The sequence below is a fragment of the Dreissena polymorpha genome, chromosome 7, assembly GCF_020536995.1.
Source record: "Dreissena polymorpha isolate Duluth1 chromosome 7, UMN_Dpol_1.0, whole genome shotgun sequence".
Taxonomy (NCBI): domain Eukaryota; kingdom Metazoa; phylum Mollusca; class Bivalvia; order Myida; family Dreissenidae; genus Dreissena; species Dreissena polymorpha.
Window position 1 is genome coordinate 71,036,661 of NC_068361.1, and position 18,803 is coordinate 71,055,463.

Consider the following 18,803-nt stretch of genomic DNA (forward strand, 5'->3'; position numbering starts at 1 on the left):
TGATTGCATGTTTAAATTACACAAGTTTGTGCACGAATTTTATTGTGTAAGCTTCTTTCCAATAATTACAAATCTTTTACCTTAATGTAAGTTGTAATGATACAACAAATAGGGGTCATAAGCATTATAAAGAGTTCGTTAAAAAAATATATTGTTGTCTCCTTTAGATAACACTATTTCATTGAAAACGAATATGTGTTGAATAATTCGTTTTTAAAAACTGATCAAACACTTACAAGTATGTGAACATAGTTCACGACATATACACGGGAAGGAAAATTTGATAAGAAACATAAACAACACGCATATGATACTTATGAACCGATTGAAATTGTAAAAGTAGTATTGCACATTTCAAATCAAAGGTTATAATGCCCAATGTATTGTATTTTGTTATGATGATAGGTTCAAACGTTTTAAATCTATCAAAATTATTACCTACTTAAACACTTGTTACCGAAGTAAATATGTTCGTAACTGTTATAAATGTAATTACATGTTTACAGATTCGTCGAGTTCGGTCTCATTGACACTTCCGGTGTGTATCGTTCTAAATAGTGCAAATCCAGCCCAGTGTGCAGATCCTCCACCAGTGCTGCCGTGCATAGACAACATTAAATTGAAAAATATTACATGTTCGTCTACCTGGCTACGCAGTCTTCTCAGCACACTGCTGACACTCGATCATGACGTGTACTGTTATCTGACGAATTGTAACATAACATCTTGTAAATCTGATGCAGTTCCATGGGCATATACAGAGACAGACGTAACATTAACGTGTTTCAAGAATACATTAAAACTGATGCACATTAAAGGTAGTGTCAGTCGCGGTCTGTGGGAGGCTCTCCATGGTCTGAATATCAAGAGTCTGAGTCTGAGTGGTGAATATCTAGGTTTAAACGTAAATTATGAAGACTCGATGTCCCAGTCAACTTCTTCATTCACTCAACTGGACACGCTCAATATTAAAGTGAATAATGACAGTCCCGGTATGTGGAACGCTCTCCGTGGTCTGAATATCAAGAGTCTGAGTTTGAATGTTGCGTATGGAGGTTTAAACGTAAATTATGCATACTCGATGTCCCAGTCACTTTCATCGCTCACTCATCTGGTCACGCTCAATATTAAAGTGAATAATGACAGTCCCGGTATGTGGGACGCTCTCCGTGGTCTGAATATCAAGAGTCTGAGTTTGGATGCTGCGTATGGAGGTTTAAACGTAAATTATGCAGACTCGATGTCCCAGTCACTTTCATCGCTCACTCATCTGGACACGCTCAATATTAAAGTGAATAATGACAGTCCCGGTCTGTGGGACGCTCTCCGTGGTCTGAATATCAAGAGTCTGAGTTTGAATGTTGCGTATGGAGGTTTAAACGTAAATTATGCAGACTCGATGTCCCAGTCACTTTCATCGCTCACTCAACTGGACACGCTCAATATTAAAGTGAATAATGACAGTCCCGGTCTGTGGGACGCTCTCCGTGGTCTGAATATCAAGAGTCTGAGTTTGAATGTTGCGTATGGAGGTTTCAACGTAAATTATGCAGACTCGATGTCCCAGTCACTTTCATCGCTCACTCAACTGGACACGCTCAATATTAAAGTGAATAATGACATTCCCGGTCTGTGGGACGCTCTCCGTGGTCTGAATATCAAGAGTCTGAGTTTGAATGTTGCGTATGGAGGTTTCAACGTAAATTATGCAGACTCGATGTCCCAGTCACTTTCATCGCTCACTCAACTGGACACGCTCAATATTAAAGTGAATAATGACATTCCCGGTCTGTGGGACGCTCTCCGTGGTCTGAATATCAAGAGTCTGAGTTTGAATAATGCGTATGGAGGTTTAAACGTAAATTACGCAGGCTCGATGTCCCAGTCACTTTCATCGCTCACTCATCTGGACACGCTTAGTATTCAAGTGGATGATGACAGTCCCGGTCTGTGGGACGCTCTCCGTGGTCTGAATATCAAGAGTCTGAGTTTGAATTATGCGTATGGAGGTTTAAACGTAAATTATGCAGACTCAATGTCCCAGTCACTTTCATCGCTCACTCATCTGGTCACGCTCAATATTAAAGTGAATAATGACAGTCCCGGTATGTGGGACGCTGTCCGTGGTCTGAATATCAAGAGTCTGAGTTTGAATGCTGCGTATGGAGGTTTAAACGTAAATTATGCAGACTCGATGTCCCAGTCACTTTCATCGCTCACTCAACTGGACACGCTCAATATTAAAGTGAATAATGACAGTCCCGGTCTGTGGGACGCTCTCCGTGGTCTGAATATCAAGAGTCTGAGTTTGAATGTTGCGTATGGAGGTTTAAACGTAAATTATGCAGAATCGATATCCCAGTCACTTTCATCGCTCACTCATCTGGACACGCTAAGTATTAAAGTGGATGATGACAGTCCCGGTCTGTGGAAGGCTCTCCATGGTCTGAATATCAAGGGCGTGAGTCTGAGTGGTCAATATGGAGGTTTAAACGTAAATTGTGCAGACTCGATGTCCCAGTCCCTTTCATCGCTCACTCATCTGAACACGCTTAGTATTGAAGCAAAAGATTTCAGTTTCGGTCTGTGGGAGGCTATCCGTGGTCTGAGTATCAAGAGTCTGAATCTGAGTGGTAGCTTTGGATGGTTAAGGGAAAAACAAGCAGACTCGATGTCCCAGTCACTTTCATCACTAACTCATCTGGTCACGCTTAGTATTAAAGTGAATAATGACAGTCTCGGTCTGTGGAAGGCTCTCCATGAGCTGAATATCAAGAGCCTGAATGTTGGGTATGGAGGTTTAAACGTAAAATATGCAGACTCGATGTCTGAGTCACTTTCATCGCTCACTCAACTGGACACGCTTAGTATTGGAGTGGATGATTACAGTCCCTATCTGTGGCAGGCTCTTTATGGTCTGAATATCAAGAGTCTGAGTCTGAGTGGTCAGTTTGAAGGTTTTAGCGTAAATTATGCAGACTCGATGTCCCAATCACTTTCATCACTCACACATCTGGACACGCTTAGTATTGGCGTGTATGATTACAGTCCCGTTCTGTGGGAGGTTCTCCGTGGTCTGAATATAAAGAGTCTGAGTCTGAGTGGTGGGTACATGTATAGAGATTTAAAGGTAAATTACACAGACTCGATTTCCCAATCACTTTCATCGCTCACTCATCTGGACACGCTTTGTATTAAAGTGGATGATGACAGTCCCGGTCTGTGGGACGCTCTCCGTGGTCTGAATATCAAGAGTCTGAGTTTGAATGTTGCGTATGGAGGTTTAAACGTAAATTATGCAGACTCGATGTCCCAGTCACTTTCATCGCTCACTCAACTGGACACGCTCAATATTAAAGTGAATAATAACAGTCCCGGTCTGTGGAAGGCTCTCCGTGGTCTGAATATCAAGAGTCTGAGTCTGAGTGGTGGGTATGGAGGTTTAAACATAGATTATGCAGACTCGGTGTCCCTGTCCCTTTCATCGCTTACTTATCTGGACAAGCTTAGTATTGAAGTGAATCATGACAGTCCCGGTCTGTGGGCGGCTATCCGTGGTCTGAATATCAAGAGTCTGAGTCTGAGTGTTGAGTTTGTTGGTTTAAACATAGATTATGCAGACTCGATGTCCCTGTCCCTTTCATCGCTCACTCATCTGGACACGCTAAGCATTTGCACGGATGGTGAAAGTCCCGGTCTGTGGAAGGCTCTCCATGGTCTGAATATTAATAGTCTGAGTATCAGTGACAGACTTTTTACTGTTTGTCATGCAGATTCGATAGCACAGTCACTATCATCACTTAAACAGCTTGAAACGCTTTCTATATATTTTTATTCTATATATTTCGACATTAAGCTACCACAATCATTGAAGCATTTAAATAGCTACTGTATGCAATTGCTTCCATCCGAATTACGCGAACTTGTGGATGCACTGTCTGCATGTACTCAGACAATTGAAAGTAACCTAGACTTTTGTTGTCCGTCTTTGGACGATTCAACTTTAAAACGAATTCCACCTGAGGAATACATTGTCGTCAAAAAGGAACTAGAGATGAGGAAAAATGTTGCAGTGAAGCGATTCAGAATATTAGACCGGATAAGTCAAACCGAATCGGATATGTTTGATCCTGATGCCACATCTGACTGGTCTGTACGTGACATGTGTGGTGTCCATGACGATAATCCGGATGATGATACCGTTAAAGATCATGCATATAAAATATTCGTTAACAATATTAGTCATAAAATCATTAATCGAATTTCAATGCGTCTTCTGATTACCCCATCCTCAAACTCATTAATCGTAAATAAATTCGGCAGCAGCACCTGATTATAATGAGTACAATTGTATTTATAAAGTCTCGAACATTTCAAATAAGAATGATATATCCCTCTTGGATATCATACGTAGACAGTAAGAATTGTCAAACATTAATTTAACAAGTATAAATAATGTTAAACATTTTGTGACGTTTTATTGGTGTGTAAAGGTTAATGGAACATGTTTGATGAATTACATGCACTTTTTTTTAAGTATATGAGTTCCAAAACGCCACGCTGTTTCATTTCATAGCCAATACACGAAATCATGTACTGTTGTTGTTTTTTTTTGCAATATTTATGTGCGAAGCAAATTATATGTATGCGTTGTTTCTAGTTCGCGTTTAAGCACATATATATGTAGATTCTACATCTTGTGAACAAATTCCAGAACTGCTTTTTTAAAAAGTTGCTATACCCATGACTAGTGCAGAATATCCAATACATTTGATCATTAATTGGCTATCGAAATCAAACCGTTTGTCGTCTTAGAATAAATCTTGCAGACGGAGCGTGTCGTGGTTGATCTTAATGTTTGTCAATACAGATTACAGTAACCACATATTGTTTTACACATATATATGTTCAAATTACAGTAACCACATATTGTTGTACATATATATATGTTAAATGTTTAGATGCAACAAGAAAAATTTGCATACCTTTAGTTTTCATTTAGTTTCAGATTATTTTCAAGTATGTAATAGTACATTATACTTTTTTTGTATTATTGACTAGAATGTATATCTATATTTTTGTCACGCATGTACTTTCTTTATAAACACATGTTTTGGCTGTAACTCTGAGTCAAATATTAGTTTTTGACTCCTTACATCTGGTCTGCATTATAAGGTTTGAACTCCTTACAACCGGGTTTGTATTATAGGGTTCGGACTCCTTACAACAGGGTTTGCATTATAAGGTTTAGACTCATAACCGGGTTTGAATTATAAGGTTTGGATTCATTACAACCGGGTGTGCATTTACCGTTCAGGGGCGGTGACCCCACATACATTCATGTGTGTGTTTTGTTGTGTTTCTTTGCATTTTGTCTGTCACTTTCGTACACTTGTGTTTTGCCTATACATTTGTAATATAGCAGCTATGTAGTTTCAACTGAAAAAATCAATTGTGATGTGGTCTCTTGTGCTGTGTGGAGAAGTCGGAATACACATAGGAAATTCAAACTTTCACCTTATTCCAGTTACTCATATCACATTCGTTATTGGCGACTTCCGATTCAATGCCAACGTTGTTTATTCTGTGGTAAAAACGAACAGCCTGCACACGAGAATTTCTGATTATGTATGTAAACGATGATTTGTTTATATTATTTTCTTGATATAGATGACATCATTATTAACTTTGTTTGTATATATCATTTGTTAAAAGATGTTAACCATATATAAACTACAATATAAAGATTTACGTTGGCTAAAGCGCATACGATAAAACGCATTCAATATAGATAAAGATTGAATACCCATATATATATATATAAAACATTGACATGTTGTCATACATTGTAGGAAACTTATGAGCATATATTTATTTAGTTTCACATCGTTTTGTAAGAATAGATATTTAAAGTGGGAGTTTTATATATCTGGGTTTTATTCAACGAACGAACATTCACAAAATTAATAATTAGTCTGTAAGTATTCAAAAAAAAAACAATTGAATGCAAATAAAAAGTGTTTGTTAATATAAGTCTGATTAATCATTTTAACATTATTTTCTCGGCGCTGGGTTATTTCTTTTTATGTGTGTTTGTTTCGTTTTTGTCGTATATGATCATATGTAAATTAATATGGATTTCTGTATTTTGCATTAAATGCCACCGTGTTTAAAATGTTAAATTATTGTTATTATTATTATAATTATTATTATACCTGATAGCGCTCTTTTCACATATAGTTGTGCGTTCAAATGCGCTTCACATGAAATTACATGACATAATTCAGTATACAATACAACACAAGCATATAACAAGATGTATAACATAATAGGTAAAAACATACAACACGATTGAATGATTCATCTAAAAGTACTAGAATTAAAAATCAATTGATTAAATGTACATTCCATTGATAAAACGGACCCTTAAACAGAGCATGATACACTTTGATAGTTGTTAAAACAAAGACGTAACCCCAACGGTAGCAAAGCGGGTCCTACACAGAGAGCTAAAATGCGTACCTTAACGAATAAATCATTACCTTTACAATCAAAACATCTGTGTCTTACTCAAATACCGTAAAATTATGAATGGACGTTTACTATCTTCATATCTTAATCTTAAAAATAATTTTAAAATGTTTTTTCATATAATATACATTAAATACATAATATTACTCTCAACAAGTGAAATATCACATACAACAAACAAGTTGCAATTGTTTAAAGCATACTTCTTTAGAGAAGTAAACGATGTAGACGATGTCAAAAACAACGTTATTACAGACAATTTATAAAGTAGCAATTAACACCGTAGAAAAACGTATATAATATGAAAAAAAAACAGCAAGCGCAAAAGTAACAAACCTTTTAAACTTGAAAATTAATTAATACAACGAACTTTTTACTGCAATTTGTGTTTGTTTAGTTAATATTGTTTGCAGAATAATAAAAACATTGTAAGTAGTTTTCGCATGTTTATTTACAAAAAAAATATGCAGAGGATATAAAAGTGTAGAAAAACGCATGCGATATGAAAAGAGACGGACACAATCAAACGCAAAGAAATCCAGCGCCGTAAAATTAATATAAATAACAGTTTTCACTAATTGTATGTGTAATGTTTTTTTTTATTATGGATTATTGCACAACAAGTATTATAATTATTTAATCACAGTATAAGATAATTGTTATTCATTTTCGAATTTCGCTTCTTAAATGTCCGACTTTCTGTGATATTGCTGATATTTTAATCACGGTCGCCATATGATACTTGTTCTGGGAAAACTGGGCTTAATGCATCTGCGTAGTGTCGTCCCAAGTTAGCTAATGAGGGAGACACTTTTCTGCATAAAGTGGATTTTAGGTAAGAAGAGGCTTCGTTGAAACAAACCATTCCATAAAAGCGGAAATTGCTGTCTCTGATTAGCCCGTGTGGACTTCACAGGCTAATATGTGATGACACTTAACGCACATGTATTTAGCCTAGTTTTCCCAGAACGAGGTTCATATATGACCAGTCGTGTAGAACAGTGGTGCTTTTTAAATGGCTAAATAATTCGGCCATAGGTGGCCGGACAAGAATACTGGTGATGCTATTAAAAAAAAACAACAGTTATTTTAAATTACCATGAATGCATAAAAATTGACCGAAAACAAATTCTTTCGTTACCTTTTATTAACAGTCTTTTTAAATTTTATTTATTTGTTAAAGGGTAACATTTGTGCGTAAAAACAAACATTACAAAACTCAATGTATCGATATTTTTACTGTTATCCTGCATCTGCATGCAAGATCACCTCTGACATTTCCAGCATTTGCATACATATCATCATAATGTCAGAAATTAGCATATTGGTTTATTGGAATAGTAGTGGGGTTTTGGGAAAGAAAGGGAGATCAGGGACAACAGAGACAGCCACACATGATACTACAGTTACAGTGTGATAGAAACCTTCAAAACTGTTCATTTGAACGAAAAGTTGAAAAGATTTAACAGTTTATATAACCCATTATTGATTAAACAGGCTGTTGCCTATGGTGTGGTTTCTGCAGCAGATGGTGTTTGCTGTTTCCTAAAAGATAGGCATAATTTTAACCAGAAGCAATTTCTACGCACGTGGACGCGTGGTTGAGCCTTCTTGGCTAACTAAACTTATAAACAAGATAAAATATCACACACCAATAGGTATGTTAAGAAGCAAAACACAAACCAACACAAATACATTGCCAGTTAGGTAAGGCGGTTGAAGTATATTCGAGATCCAATAAAATATGTAACATTTTCTCACACAATTCATTTGATGTAAACTATAATATACTGACACAGAAACTTGCTACTTTCTAGCAAACACAATTGCAATTGTAACATTAAATTTAATAAAATGTGTTAAATAATTAGCTGAGATAAAACTTGCACATTTTTCTAAATTCCATATATTTGAATAGCTCATTGTCTTTTAAAGCATGTTTAAGTGCATTGTATCAAGTTGCCGTTCAACCCGAAAACAAGAGTACCCGGGTTGATGTCTTCCGCCGCCTGTATCGAGCGTCCGTGCTACTTGAACACTAGTACGTTCAAATGACAAAAAAACGAAGCATACGTGAAATACAAATGGCGATTATATTATCAAAAGGAACTGCGTCCAGCCAGAAAATGCTACATGTGTCAGTTATATTTGCCAACAAAATACACGAATCTTACGTTTCGAAAATCAACCAGTAAAGGAACATATATGAGCATTGAGAAAGAGCAATAAACTACAGCATCGCAAAGTTCAACAACTGTCGTGATAAATAACGAAATACTGTGCTGAATAAAATCATCGTGCCTTTAAACAGTTTATTACACGTAAATAAACGAACGTTTGACGAGTACTAACGGGTATTACAGCTCCTTATTATTGAGATTAATGTCAGTTCACTACATTTGTACTCTCAGACAGCGGACCAGAAGAGAAGCCGCGTCTCGTTTATGGATGCAGACTAGCATAACGGTTTTGTGCTTTGATAAAAGCCCTGACATCTCTTGCAGCCAATGCTTATTTATTAATAGAAATTCCACATATAAAATTAATACTCTTTTGAGAGAAACATGTGTTTCATATCATTCTATAGTTTTAAGCAGTCACCGAATTCGATTATTGCGTTCCCGGCAGTTTCCAAATTTTGTAAAGATTGTAATCAAACCTTGTATTTGTTTAGTGCAAGACTAAATCGACGATGCCACTCCAATAATCTGGCATTCCTGTACATATTGTTCAATTTAATAACTTACATTTGTGGATAAGTAATTTTCACTCGATATAGTTTTTAAATCGTATAGTTTAACACGCGATATATCGGGTTTTATACCTTTTCGTTGTTGCCAAAATAAGTTCTCAAGTAACGCATATTTTCATTTCTTCCAACAAATATGTAAGTTGGAGTAAAGGGAAGTGTAATCCAAAAAGGGTGGTCGTGTACGTAATTCCGGCCTGTACGTAAAAAATCGGCCACCCTATAAACAATGTTTCAGCGATACCGACTACAATTTTTTTTATCCGTATTATCAAAAGCACTTACCATAGCAATAGAATTCCAAAGATGGCACAAATCATGTAAGTATAACCATATTTACGTTTTGGGTTGAAAAGTCAGTTTCATAACAGGAAATATTTGATCACGTGGGGAATATGACGTCTTTGAGCGCGCGCATTGATAATGAGGTGTGACATGGGGGCAAACATAACTTTTTGTCTTCTAACAGTGGACCATTATTCATTGCCGACGTAGACAACCTTATGATATACAATTTTAATTAAATATATGAAGTCCTTTTTTCGCAATATGTATTTTTGTTTGAACTCGTTTATCTGGTATCAAATAGTATTGTTATCGCTAAATAGATTGCACTTGAAAAGCTAAATGAGTCCCGGCGAAATTGTCAAGTCAAGGGAGGCAACTCCAACATAAAACATTGATTAATCATAACACAATTCACTCCCTTATTAATGTGTATTATACTAGAGAATGGTTTATGCAAACCTGTTGAAAAGTCATGCTATTTTATTAAACGTGTTCTTTATACTTGCACCCATCGAAATATGTCTTACTCATACAAGACATTGTATGCTTCGGAAAACATGAGTATGGCGATAAGTGCCGTGCGCAGGAAAAAATTGACTTTTCGAAGTGCGGCCATGAATATGGCGTGCCGCTGTCAACACTAATGGACCGGTTGAAAGCCCCAGCGATGGTTTCTGAAGGCCGTGGGCGTCACAGGGACCTCACGTACGAAGAAAAGGCCGCTCTTGCCAGACATCTGAGATACATGGCTGGACAGGGGCTACTGGCGAGCCGTAAAGTGTTGAAGTCCAAAGTTAGAGACATAATAAATGCATCTGGTAAATATAATACAAGTATATACTTTGAGAATTATAGAGAAACAATGAAACTTCAGAAACGTTTTCGGGAAGGAGGCCCTTATTTTCCACCACCAGTCCTTTATTTATCAATGCCATGGAACGGTCAATGCAAACCATCTGAATGATAAAGTTATCATGTATATAATTTTTCAATTTATCAATTCATATTACGAGACTTTTGTGATAGTGCTTTATGTTTTTTACAATTATTGTTTTTCGTTGCAGTTTTTTTATTAATCATTAATTGAAATATATTTCATTTCATTAATCCCTGTAATTATCCTGTCTTTTTTTGTATAAGTCACATCTGTAATTTATAATTTTAGACAAATCCTGTCGTATCAACCGCACGTCCGACTATTCTCTGAAATGGATTCGTAAATTTCCAACTTGCCACCAGCTGTCAGATCGGTTAGCGGAGAACATGAGCGCATCAGCGCGAGGGCAGCGATATCCACTCAGGCTGTCATAGACGAATTATTTGACTTGTTTGAAGCAGTTTTGAACGAACATGGACTGAAAGACAAACCTGGACAGGTACAAACAAATTAAACCTAAGTGTGTTAATGTAAAAGTAGAAATATTCAATTTTTTAGATATGAGTATTACGTTTGCATACTAATTGCATGGACATTGGTTTTATAATTTAAATAAAATTTAAAGTCGAACATAGTTTTGCTGATATTCAACGTCGGCTGGACTGGAAAAGAAAAGCTCCGACAGATTCCAGCCATGTGATTAAGAGGAAGACGTCCGTGGATGGTAACATCATCGCTCAAGTGTGCGGCAGCGGCAGTGGCAGATTTCTTCCAACAATGGTAGTGTACAAAGTAATTCAGAATAGTCGTTCTTGCTAGTAATAAATATATTAATTATAATAAACTTTTAAATATGAACAAACACGTAAGTACACATATCTCAAAGATAAAACATTTATCAAGAGTTAAAATACTAGTATGATTAATCCATCGTATGACTTTTTATAACCATTGTAATGCTACAACTCTTGCTTGTTAATATAACATGATTAATATGAATGCTTTATATTTTACAGCGATGTCTCCCGCATACAGAGATCGAGGATGTGCCAGACTCGTGTTTTTTCGCGGCCAATGAGACTGGTTTCGTGAACGGCGACTTATTCCACAAGTGGTTTACCCACATATTCGTCCCGCACTGTGGCAATGCACGACCAGTCTTATTGGTCATGGCAAACCACGAAAGCAACGTGACGTTATCTACGATTGAAGAGGCCATAACAAATGATATTGTGTTGGTGGAATTGCCCGGCAACACCAAACACATGCTTCAGCTGTTAGATGTTAAGGTAAATTTACAAAGCTGTAAAATAAAATGTTATACTATGATTTTTGTAACATGGTGTGATTTTCTTTCTGTACTGTAATTATACAAATAAGTCAAACAAGTGTTTGGTTGGTTTAGTTCATACCAGTTTTTATTACATGTGTTTATTTTGATATCGATTCTGTTTTACCGATTTACAGATATTTGGACCTCTCAAATCCAGAGTGAACACCATCTGCTCCAGCCTTCCATACGCCAGAAAGGGGTTACTGGTCACCAAGGCGAAGTTTCCTGCGGTGTTGAGGCACGCAATGGACCAGGCAACCCCGGCTTCCGTACAGAATGCGTTTGCTGTGTCGGGTCTGTGTCCAGTCAACCGCGGAGCTATCAACACGTCACAACTGGCGGCTCCGTCATACGTCCCGACAAACGTAAATCGTAAGTCAAAACGCACAGGGTAACGTATTAAGCATGTACATACTTTGGGCATTGCATGCGTTGCTGGTGCATTTTAGAACTTTAAGACTAATGTCTTCTAGTATATTATTATAAATTGCTTTAACTGGAAAGACGGAGGTGGAATCGTTTCTTGTTTTTGCACCGGTATAAGATGGTGAATAAATTTTAATTGTTCAGACGCGCCAACATTCGTTGCTGAGACGTGTCCAACGTGCGGGAATTGTACAAAAAAACACTGTTTGAGATGGGCATTGTTCCCGCACGGTTGGGCAACATCCTGGCCCCAACTCCAGAGGCATCAATGGAGAAGAAAAAGGCATCAACACAAAAACTGCAGAAAGGCCGCGTTTTGACTTCAAGCCAGATTGTTGACGAACTGAGAGTACGTGACGTAAAAATATCGATACAACATTGAGTTATTTGTGGAATATACCAATGAATACTTGTTTATTTGTTTAACATCCACAACTCTTGCAATCTTTGCATGAACATATATACGATGGCATTTGTATGTACAATGCTTGTATTGGCATTATTTCAGGAAAAAGAAAGACAGGAGAAAGAGAAGAGAGACGGTATTGAGATGAGAAGAAACAAAGCGGAGGAGAGAAAGCAAAAGAAAGAACAAAAGCGTGTTCAAAAGGAGCAAAGAAAAACGGAAAGACTGGAGAAGATACGACAGAGAGAAGAGGAGGCTGCAGAACGCAAACGGGCACGAGTGGAGGCCGTGGCAGAGGCGGCTGCTGCGGCATATTTATGTGCAAACTGTGGGGAGAGAGGACGTGTAGACGATGAAGAGAGGGGTGTTGAGTGGTATGGGTGTGACGGATGTGAATACTGGTATCATGGTGGGTGTCTGACGCAGTATGAGCTGATGATGGCGGTGACATGTTTGTGTGATGGGGAGGAATGGACATGTAAGAGGTGTAATCCTTGGGATTATGAAGAATGAGGTACAGTTAGTATGTACTTGAGATTGCGTGCGCGCGTGAAGGCGAGAGTGCGTGTGTGCGAACGCGTGCGTAAAGTTGTGTCTGTGCAGTGCGATGATGTAGTTATTTTGTATACAATTGAATAAAAAGAAAAAAAACATATTAAAATATTTTTTGAATAATTGTGAAGAATAAATAATCAATATATTTTAATATTTGAAAGTTTTTAATTTTAAACTACCATAGGACCTTCAAAAGAACGTCGCATAAACAATCCATAAATTATGGTGTTTTATAATCTTTTTCTCCTGTGGTGGACCTCCCACCAAATACCAAGAAGTTTAATGCTATTTATAGCTGTTTATAGCTATTTTTAGTATTCAGAATGTAAACATTTGATCATTTGTAAGAACTTTCATCAACATTTTATGATAAACAGACAAATAAAACAACATCAAAGCGATGAAGGCACTGAAGTTGTTCGCTATTGCATAATCTTAGACGCAACTCAGTTTTAAAAATTATGTTATAACTTTTTATATCGCAAGTTTGAAATGAACACAACCCATTCAACTTTATAAAGAGTGTTTTAAAGCACAGGTCGAGATGTGTTTGTTTTTCATCATTAATAAAAAAGACAATTTAAGCTTCATTTTGTGAAAACAGGGCTTAATGCATATCCATTAATTGTCATCCCAGTACCAGAGACTCTCTTTAAACGAAAAACACCATACAATCAGAAAGTGTCGTCCTTGATTAGCTTGTGCGCATTGCACATGCGAATCAGTGTGCACAGGCTAATCTTTTTTGACATGCATTAAGCCCCCTGTTCACTGAAAGCAGCCAATATGTACAGATTTCAATGATAAAAATGGCCAATGTCGTCGCACAAGCTGTAAAACAAAAGACTGACCAATGTCGTCGCACGAGCTGTTAAACGCTATTGATTACATACACAAACTCGAGGTCTGCAGTGTACCAGTGGTGAAGTATAAACAGACAGATGTTGTGGTTATCGTTCATATCGTAGTAGAGCAGACGCTCATAGCAGAATCATTAGCTGTCCGCTGCGCGAACAACAAAAAAAAATAAAAGGGTTTCTCACTAAAACGTATATACATTACGCGTTAAGGGTGCATCTACGCCAAATATGCGATGTCGCTTAGTTGAGTTTACACATCTGTCTTAACGTTACCTTACGTAAGCCTAACTTAAGATGGTATTTGTATTTGTTCAAGTCTATTCGTTTATTTTGACGCGAACACAAAAATGGCTTTAAAAGCAATCGAAATGGTTTATCAGAAGTTACAATTTAACTAAATAGTGTTTATTGTTGATGTATTGTACATGTTATTTATATAGTTTTGTCTTAATTAACATTACCATATAAACATATAACACTTACCAAGCTGTTATTGGGTTGTTTTATTATAATAGATATTCTTTCTTCGAAAGCGCGTTTTCTCGCTCTAGGATGCCTATATTCGGCGACCATCACTATTGGCGCACGATTAAAAGTCGTGGAAACCGACAAAATGGCACTGTTCTTGGTGGTTGTAAGTCATATTTTTTGATAGTGCAACTGGTTTTCCATATTCAGCCGCGAAAAAGGCACTCGGTTATCATTACAAAACAGAACTAAGAAGAAATGTACTGTAATAAATCCATATGTTTTATTCTCAACCTACATGTACAGTGATTTTTCTTGATTTATGCGTCACTTTATTCATATTAATGTATTTGTTAAGTACGAAAATACCAGTTCCTTTTTCGATTTGAATAAGGAATAAGGAACCAGTTGGTTCATTTTGATTTATTTATAGAAAGAACATGCCAGTTCCTTATTCGATTTGAATAAGGAACAAGGAACCAGTTCCTTATTCCTTATTCAAACTGAATAAGGAACTGGATAATCAACACATAAAACTAAGTAGAAATGTATTGCAATTAGTATTTTAAATATACAACCTATATATAGGGATGTTCATTTATATCTGGTTAACGTTGGATCAATTTCAATGATGTTTAATTAAGAAAATGCCAGTTCCTTATTCGGCTTGAATAAGGAATAAGGCCCTGGTTCCTTCTTCCTTATTCAGCCGCGAAAAAGGAACTGGAATATAAATAATAACAAATATGTTGAAATGTACAAGATTGCACTTGTATATCACATAGATATAAAATAATGTTATATGTTTTAGGTTTTGTGGATGTGAAGTTAGTATTTCAATTTAAAAATATCGGTTCGGTTTAAACAAGAAATCCTATGCATGCGGGAAGAAGAAACATAACTATCGTTTACTAACGTAATACATAAAGTAAATGCATTCTAGTTATTTTGTTTTGATTAACATAATAGTATGCATTCATTTTTCTTTAAAACCCTATATCAAGTATGTTAAGCCTGAATAAGGAATAAGGAACAGTTCCTTATTCCTTATTCGAATAAGGAATAAGGAACTATGAAAAATGAACTAACTTACTCTCCATTATTTATTAAGCAATATACGCGCACTAACACATAACTACATTGCCAGTCAAATTAAACCAATATTTTCTAATATTTTCTTATGACTTTTAAGTAATAAGTAAATTCATTTGAATGATGCTTCGCATATAAAAGTGTGAAGGTTAATGTCATTGTACAGCCTCTCCGATATATAGGGTGAATGGAAACGATTAGTTAATATATCGACTATGTAGAGGTTAATAATCTACATTTGCACGATGATGATTTTTTTACTGCTGCAACTGAAGCTGCTTGTGATGATAATGCTTTTTTGTTGCTATTGCTATCGTTAATAAAGGTGATAAAGATCATGACAACATGAACACGAAATGATGACGACGACGAAAATGACGACAATGACGACGATGACGAAGACGACGAAGATGACAACGATGATGATGATGATAATGATGATGGTAATGATGGTGATGATGATGATGATGATGATGATGATGATGATGATGATGATGATGATGATGATGATGATGATGATGATGATGATGATGATGATGATAATAATGATGATGATGATGATGATGATGATGATGATGATGATGATGATGATGATGATGATGATGGTGGTGGTGGTGGTGGTGATGATGATGATGAGGACGAGGAGGAGCAGGAGAAGAAGAAGGAGGAGGACAAGGAGGAGGAGGAGGATTATTATGTATTTACGTCAATACAATACATAGTCATCGCGGTTTTTTTTTTAATTACAAATTGACTTTCATTCATTATTTAATCTCTCGGTCGATCATGGGCCTGATAAAGGATGTTCGTTTAACGCAAAATTGCAATGTTATGTAAACGGTATTCATGCCAAATACAAGTAAAGTTCATCCCAAGTTGATTGTTATAATGATTCATTTCTCAAAAGATAGTCTATTTTTATATTGGTTTTATAAATTTTTATTAAAGGCTATCATTTTTCCGTTAAAAGGATTTCCACATAACTGGTTGCAGAAACATTACATCTAAAAGATTGATGTAAAATTACCGGTATAAGGATGTATACCTATATTTTTTTCAGAATGTTAATTTTGAAAACTCGCATAGGCGCACGTGGTTTCTTAAATGGTATATCCGTTTATTCTCACGTGCAAACGTACACAAGTTAAGTTGGGGAAATAATAGAGAATTAAAAAACGATATAAAAAAACTCATCACAGTCGGCGTCGACTGCACATTTAACGTCGTCTGCAATTTTTTCAAATTATATACGTTTCTGAAATCAATTGCTATAATTGGCACGTTTCGTGCGCGGTCCTTTTTTATTCGTTGAATAGTTGCTGCGTGAGAAAGAAAGGGTAATGCTCGTTTTTAATGATGTTGAGGAGAGTTTTTGTTGGAGGTGATTCTGAAGTCATGGTAATCTTAATTAATTTAAAATTAATTTTTTAAACACAACAATAAATAATATAAATTAATGACAATTGTTTTACCACTGGTCTGTTTTCTCTATGAATCGACCATAATAACCATTCCAGTAAACAGTTAATTACACTTGCCGAAAGTTTTATTTCTGGTACGCACTGATTTCACTTTAGGAAAATACCAAAATATACGGTAAATATCAAAACAACATATCATACTGTTGGCAAAACAGTGTGCCAAAAGTGAGTAAGCCAAATGTAATCTAACCAATTATTATGGTATTTTTATTTCAATAACTTGCTGTTTGACAGACACAGAACGAGAACTTCACTAATATTATATAAAATTCAAGTAAATGTTGATTCGACATAACGTGGTTACATAATAACTGAATATTATGTCATCTTGACCCAACATAATGAAACATGTAATACGCATTTTTCCATTTCGATATCTCACTTGACTAAACCTTATTCCAGCTTTCCGAAACAAAACAAAAATTGACCTCAATGTAAAGCACACTTGACCAAACATGATATCAAATCGACTCATACAATTACCGACTTTATCTAACTTAATATCAAAGTACAAAACATACCAGTTCTTTCAACAAAAATAATTTTTTGAGTTTTATGTTGGGAAGTCGCAACATATAATAAGGGTAACAAGCTCACAGAAAGACATTGATGTAACCTTTATATTAAGAACGGCCTTATCAGAAAACCACACGGTTATGAACATAAATGCGTTATTCCGGAGGAACGTTATGCTATACTTCGATTTATTATTCTTGATCGTTGAAGTTTTATTATACCAAATAAAAAAAGGCAAATTAGAGATTAACTGCACGTAAATTTACTTTGAGATCAATAGTAGATCTACACGACATTGGCCGTTTAATTAATGCTCTAATACTGAGGTAACACAATAATTTAAGGGGGAGCGTTTGAAGTAAAGCGTTAAGCTTGTTGCCAAAGTGTCCCATACTCGTTCAACGTCAAAAATGAGCAGTCAGTTGTAGTGGCAGCCATTGTGTGAATACGTTAGAAACCATTTTACTGCTTCAGGTCACTGTGACATTGGCCTTTGATCTAGTGACCTGAAAATTAATAGAGGTCATCGGCGACGGCCAGTCATGATCAATGTACCTATGAAGTTTTATGATTCTAGGCCTAAGCATTCTTGGATTATTATTCGGAAACCATTTTACTGTTTCGAGTCACTGTGACCTTGACCGTTAACCTAGTGACCTGAAAATCAAAAGGGGTCATCTGCCAGTCATGATCAATGTACCTATGAAGTTTCATGATCCAAGGCCTAAGCATTCTTGAGTTATCATCCGGAAACCATTTTACTGTTTCGAGTCACTGTGACCTTGACCTTTTACCTTGTGACCTACAAAATAAATAGTGGTCATATGCCAGTCATGATCAATGTACCTATGAAGTTTCATGATCCTTGGATTGAGCATTGTTGCTTTATCATACGGAAACCATTTTACTGTTTCGAGTCACTGTGACCTTGACCTTTGATCTAGTGACCTGAAAATCAATAGGAGTCATCTGCCAGTCATGATCAATTTACCTATTAAGTTTCATGATCCTAGGCCTTAGTGTTCTTGAGTTATCATCTGGAAACTATTTTACTGTTTCGAGTCACTGAGACCTTGACCTTTGACCTAGTGACCTGAAAATCAATAGGGGTCATCTGCCAGTCATGATCAATGTACGTATAAAGTTTCATGATCCTAGGCCTAAGCGTTCTTGAGTTATCATCCGGAAACCATTTGGTGGACGGACCGACCGACGGACGGA

At 36.3% G+C, this 18,803-nt stretch overlaps 3 protein-coding genes across 15 annotated transcripts in view; all 3 read left to right on the forward strand.

Annotated features, from left to right (window-relative positions):
* The window catches only part of LOC127837315 (neurogenic locus Notch protein-like), a 516,941-nt gene that overhangs the window by 94,844 nt on the left and 403,294 nt on the right, over positions 1 to 18,803 (forward strand). The window lies entirely within an intron of this gene.
* Positions 1 to 18,803, forward strand: part of LOC127837312 (neurogenic locus notch homolog protein 1-like) — a 141,340-nt gene that overhangs the window by 89,330 nt on the left and 33,207 nt on the right. The window lies entirely within an intron of this gene.
* Positions 930 to 4,554, forward strand: LOC127837311 (uncharacterized). 4 transcript variants are annotated; one of them, XM_052364254.1, is made up of 3 exons: positions 930 to 1,055; positions 1,215 to 1,691; positions 2,169 to 4,554. In XM_052364254.1, exons 1-3 carry the CDS (start codon positions 995 to 997, stop codon positions 4,331 to 4,333), a joined length of 2,703 nt encoding a protein of 900 aa, XP_052220214.1. In that variant the 5' UTR covers positions 930 to 994; the 3' UTR covers positions 4,334 to 4,554. The 4 variants fall into 4 exon arrangements, with proteins under 4 accessions (XP_052220214.1, XP_052220216.1, XP_052220217.1 ...); XM_052364256.1 differs by having other exon boundaries at positions 1,215 to 1,532; XM_052364257.1 differs by lacking the exon at positions 1,215 to 1,691.

Coding starts and splice junctions, on each gene's coding strand:
- LOC127837311 (XM_052364254.1), top strand. CDS start 995: ATGTGGAACGCTCTCCGTGGTCTGAATATCAAGAGTCTGAGTTTGAAT. Junction 1,056..1,214: donor TTTGAATGTTGCGTATGGAG/GTTTAAACGTAA, acceptor CTGCGTATGGAG/GTTTAAACGTAAATTATGCA. Junction 1,692..2,168: donor TTTGAATGTTGCGTATGGAG/GTTTCAACGTAA, acceptor CTGCGTATGGAG/GTTTAAACGTAAATTATGCA.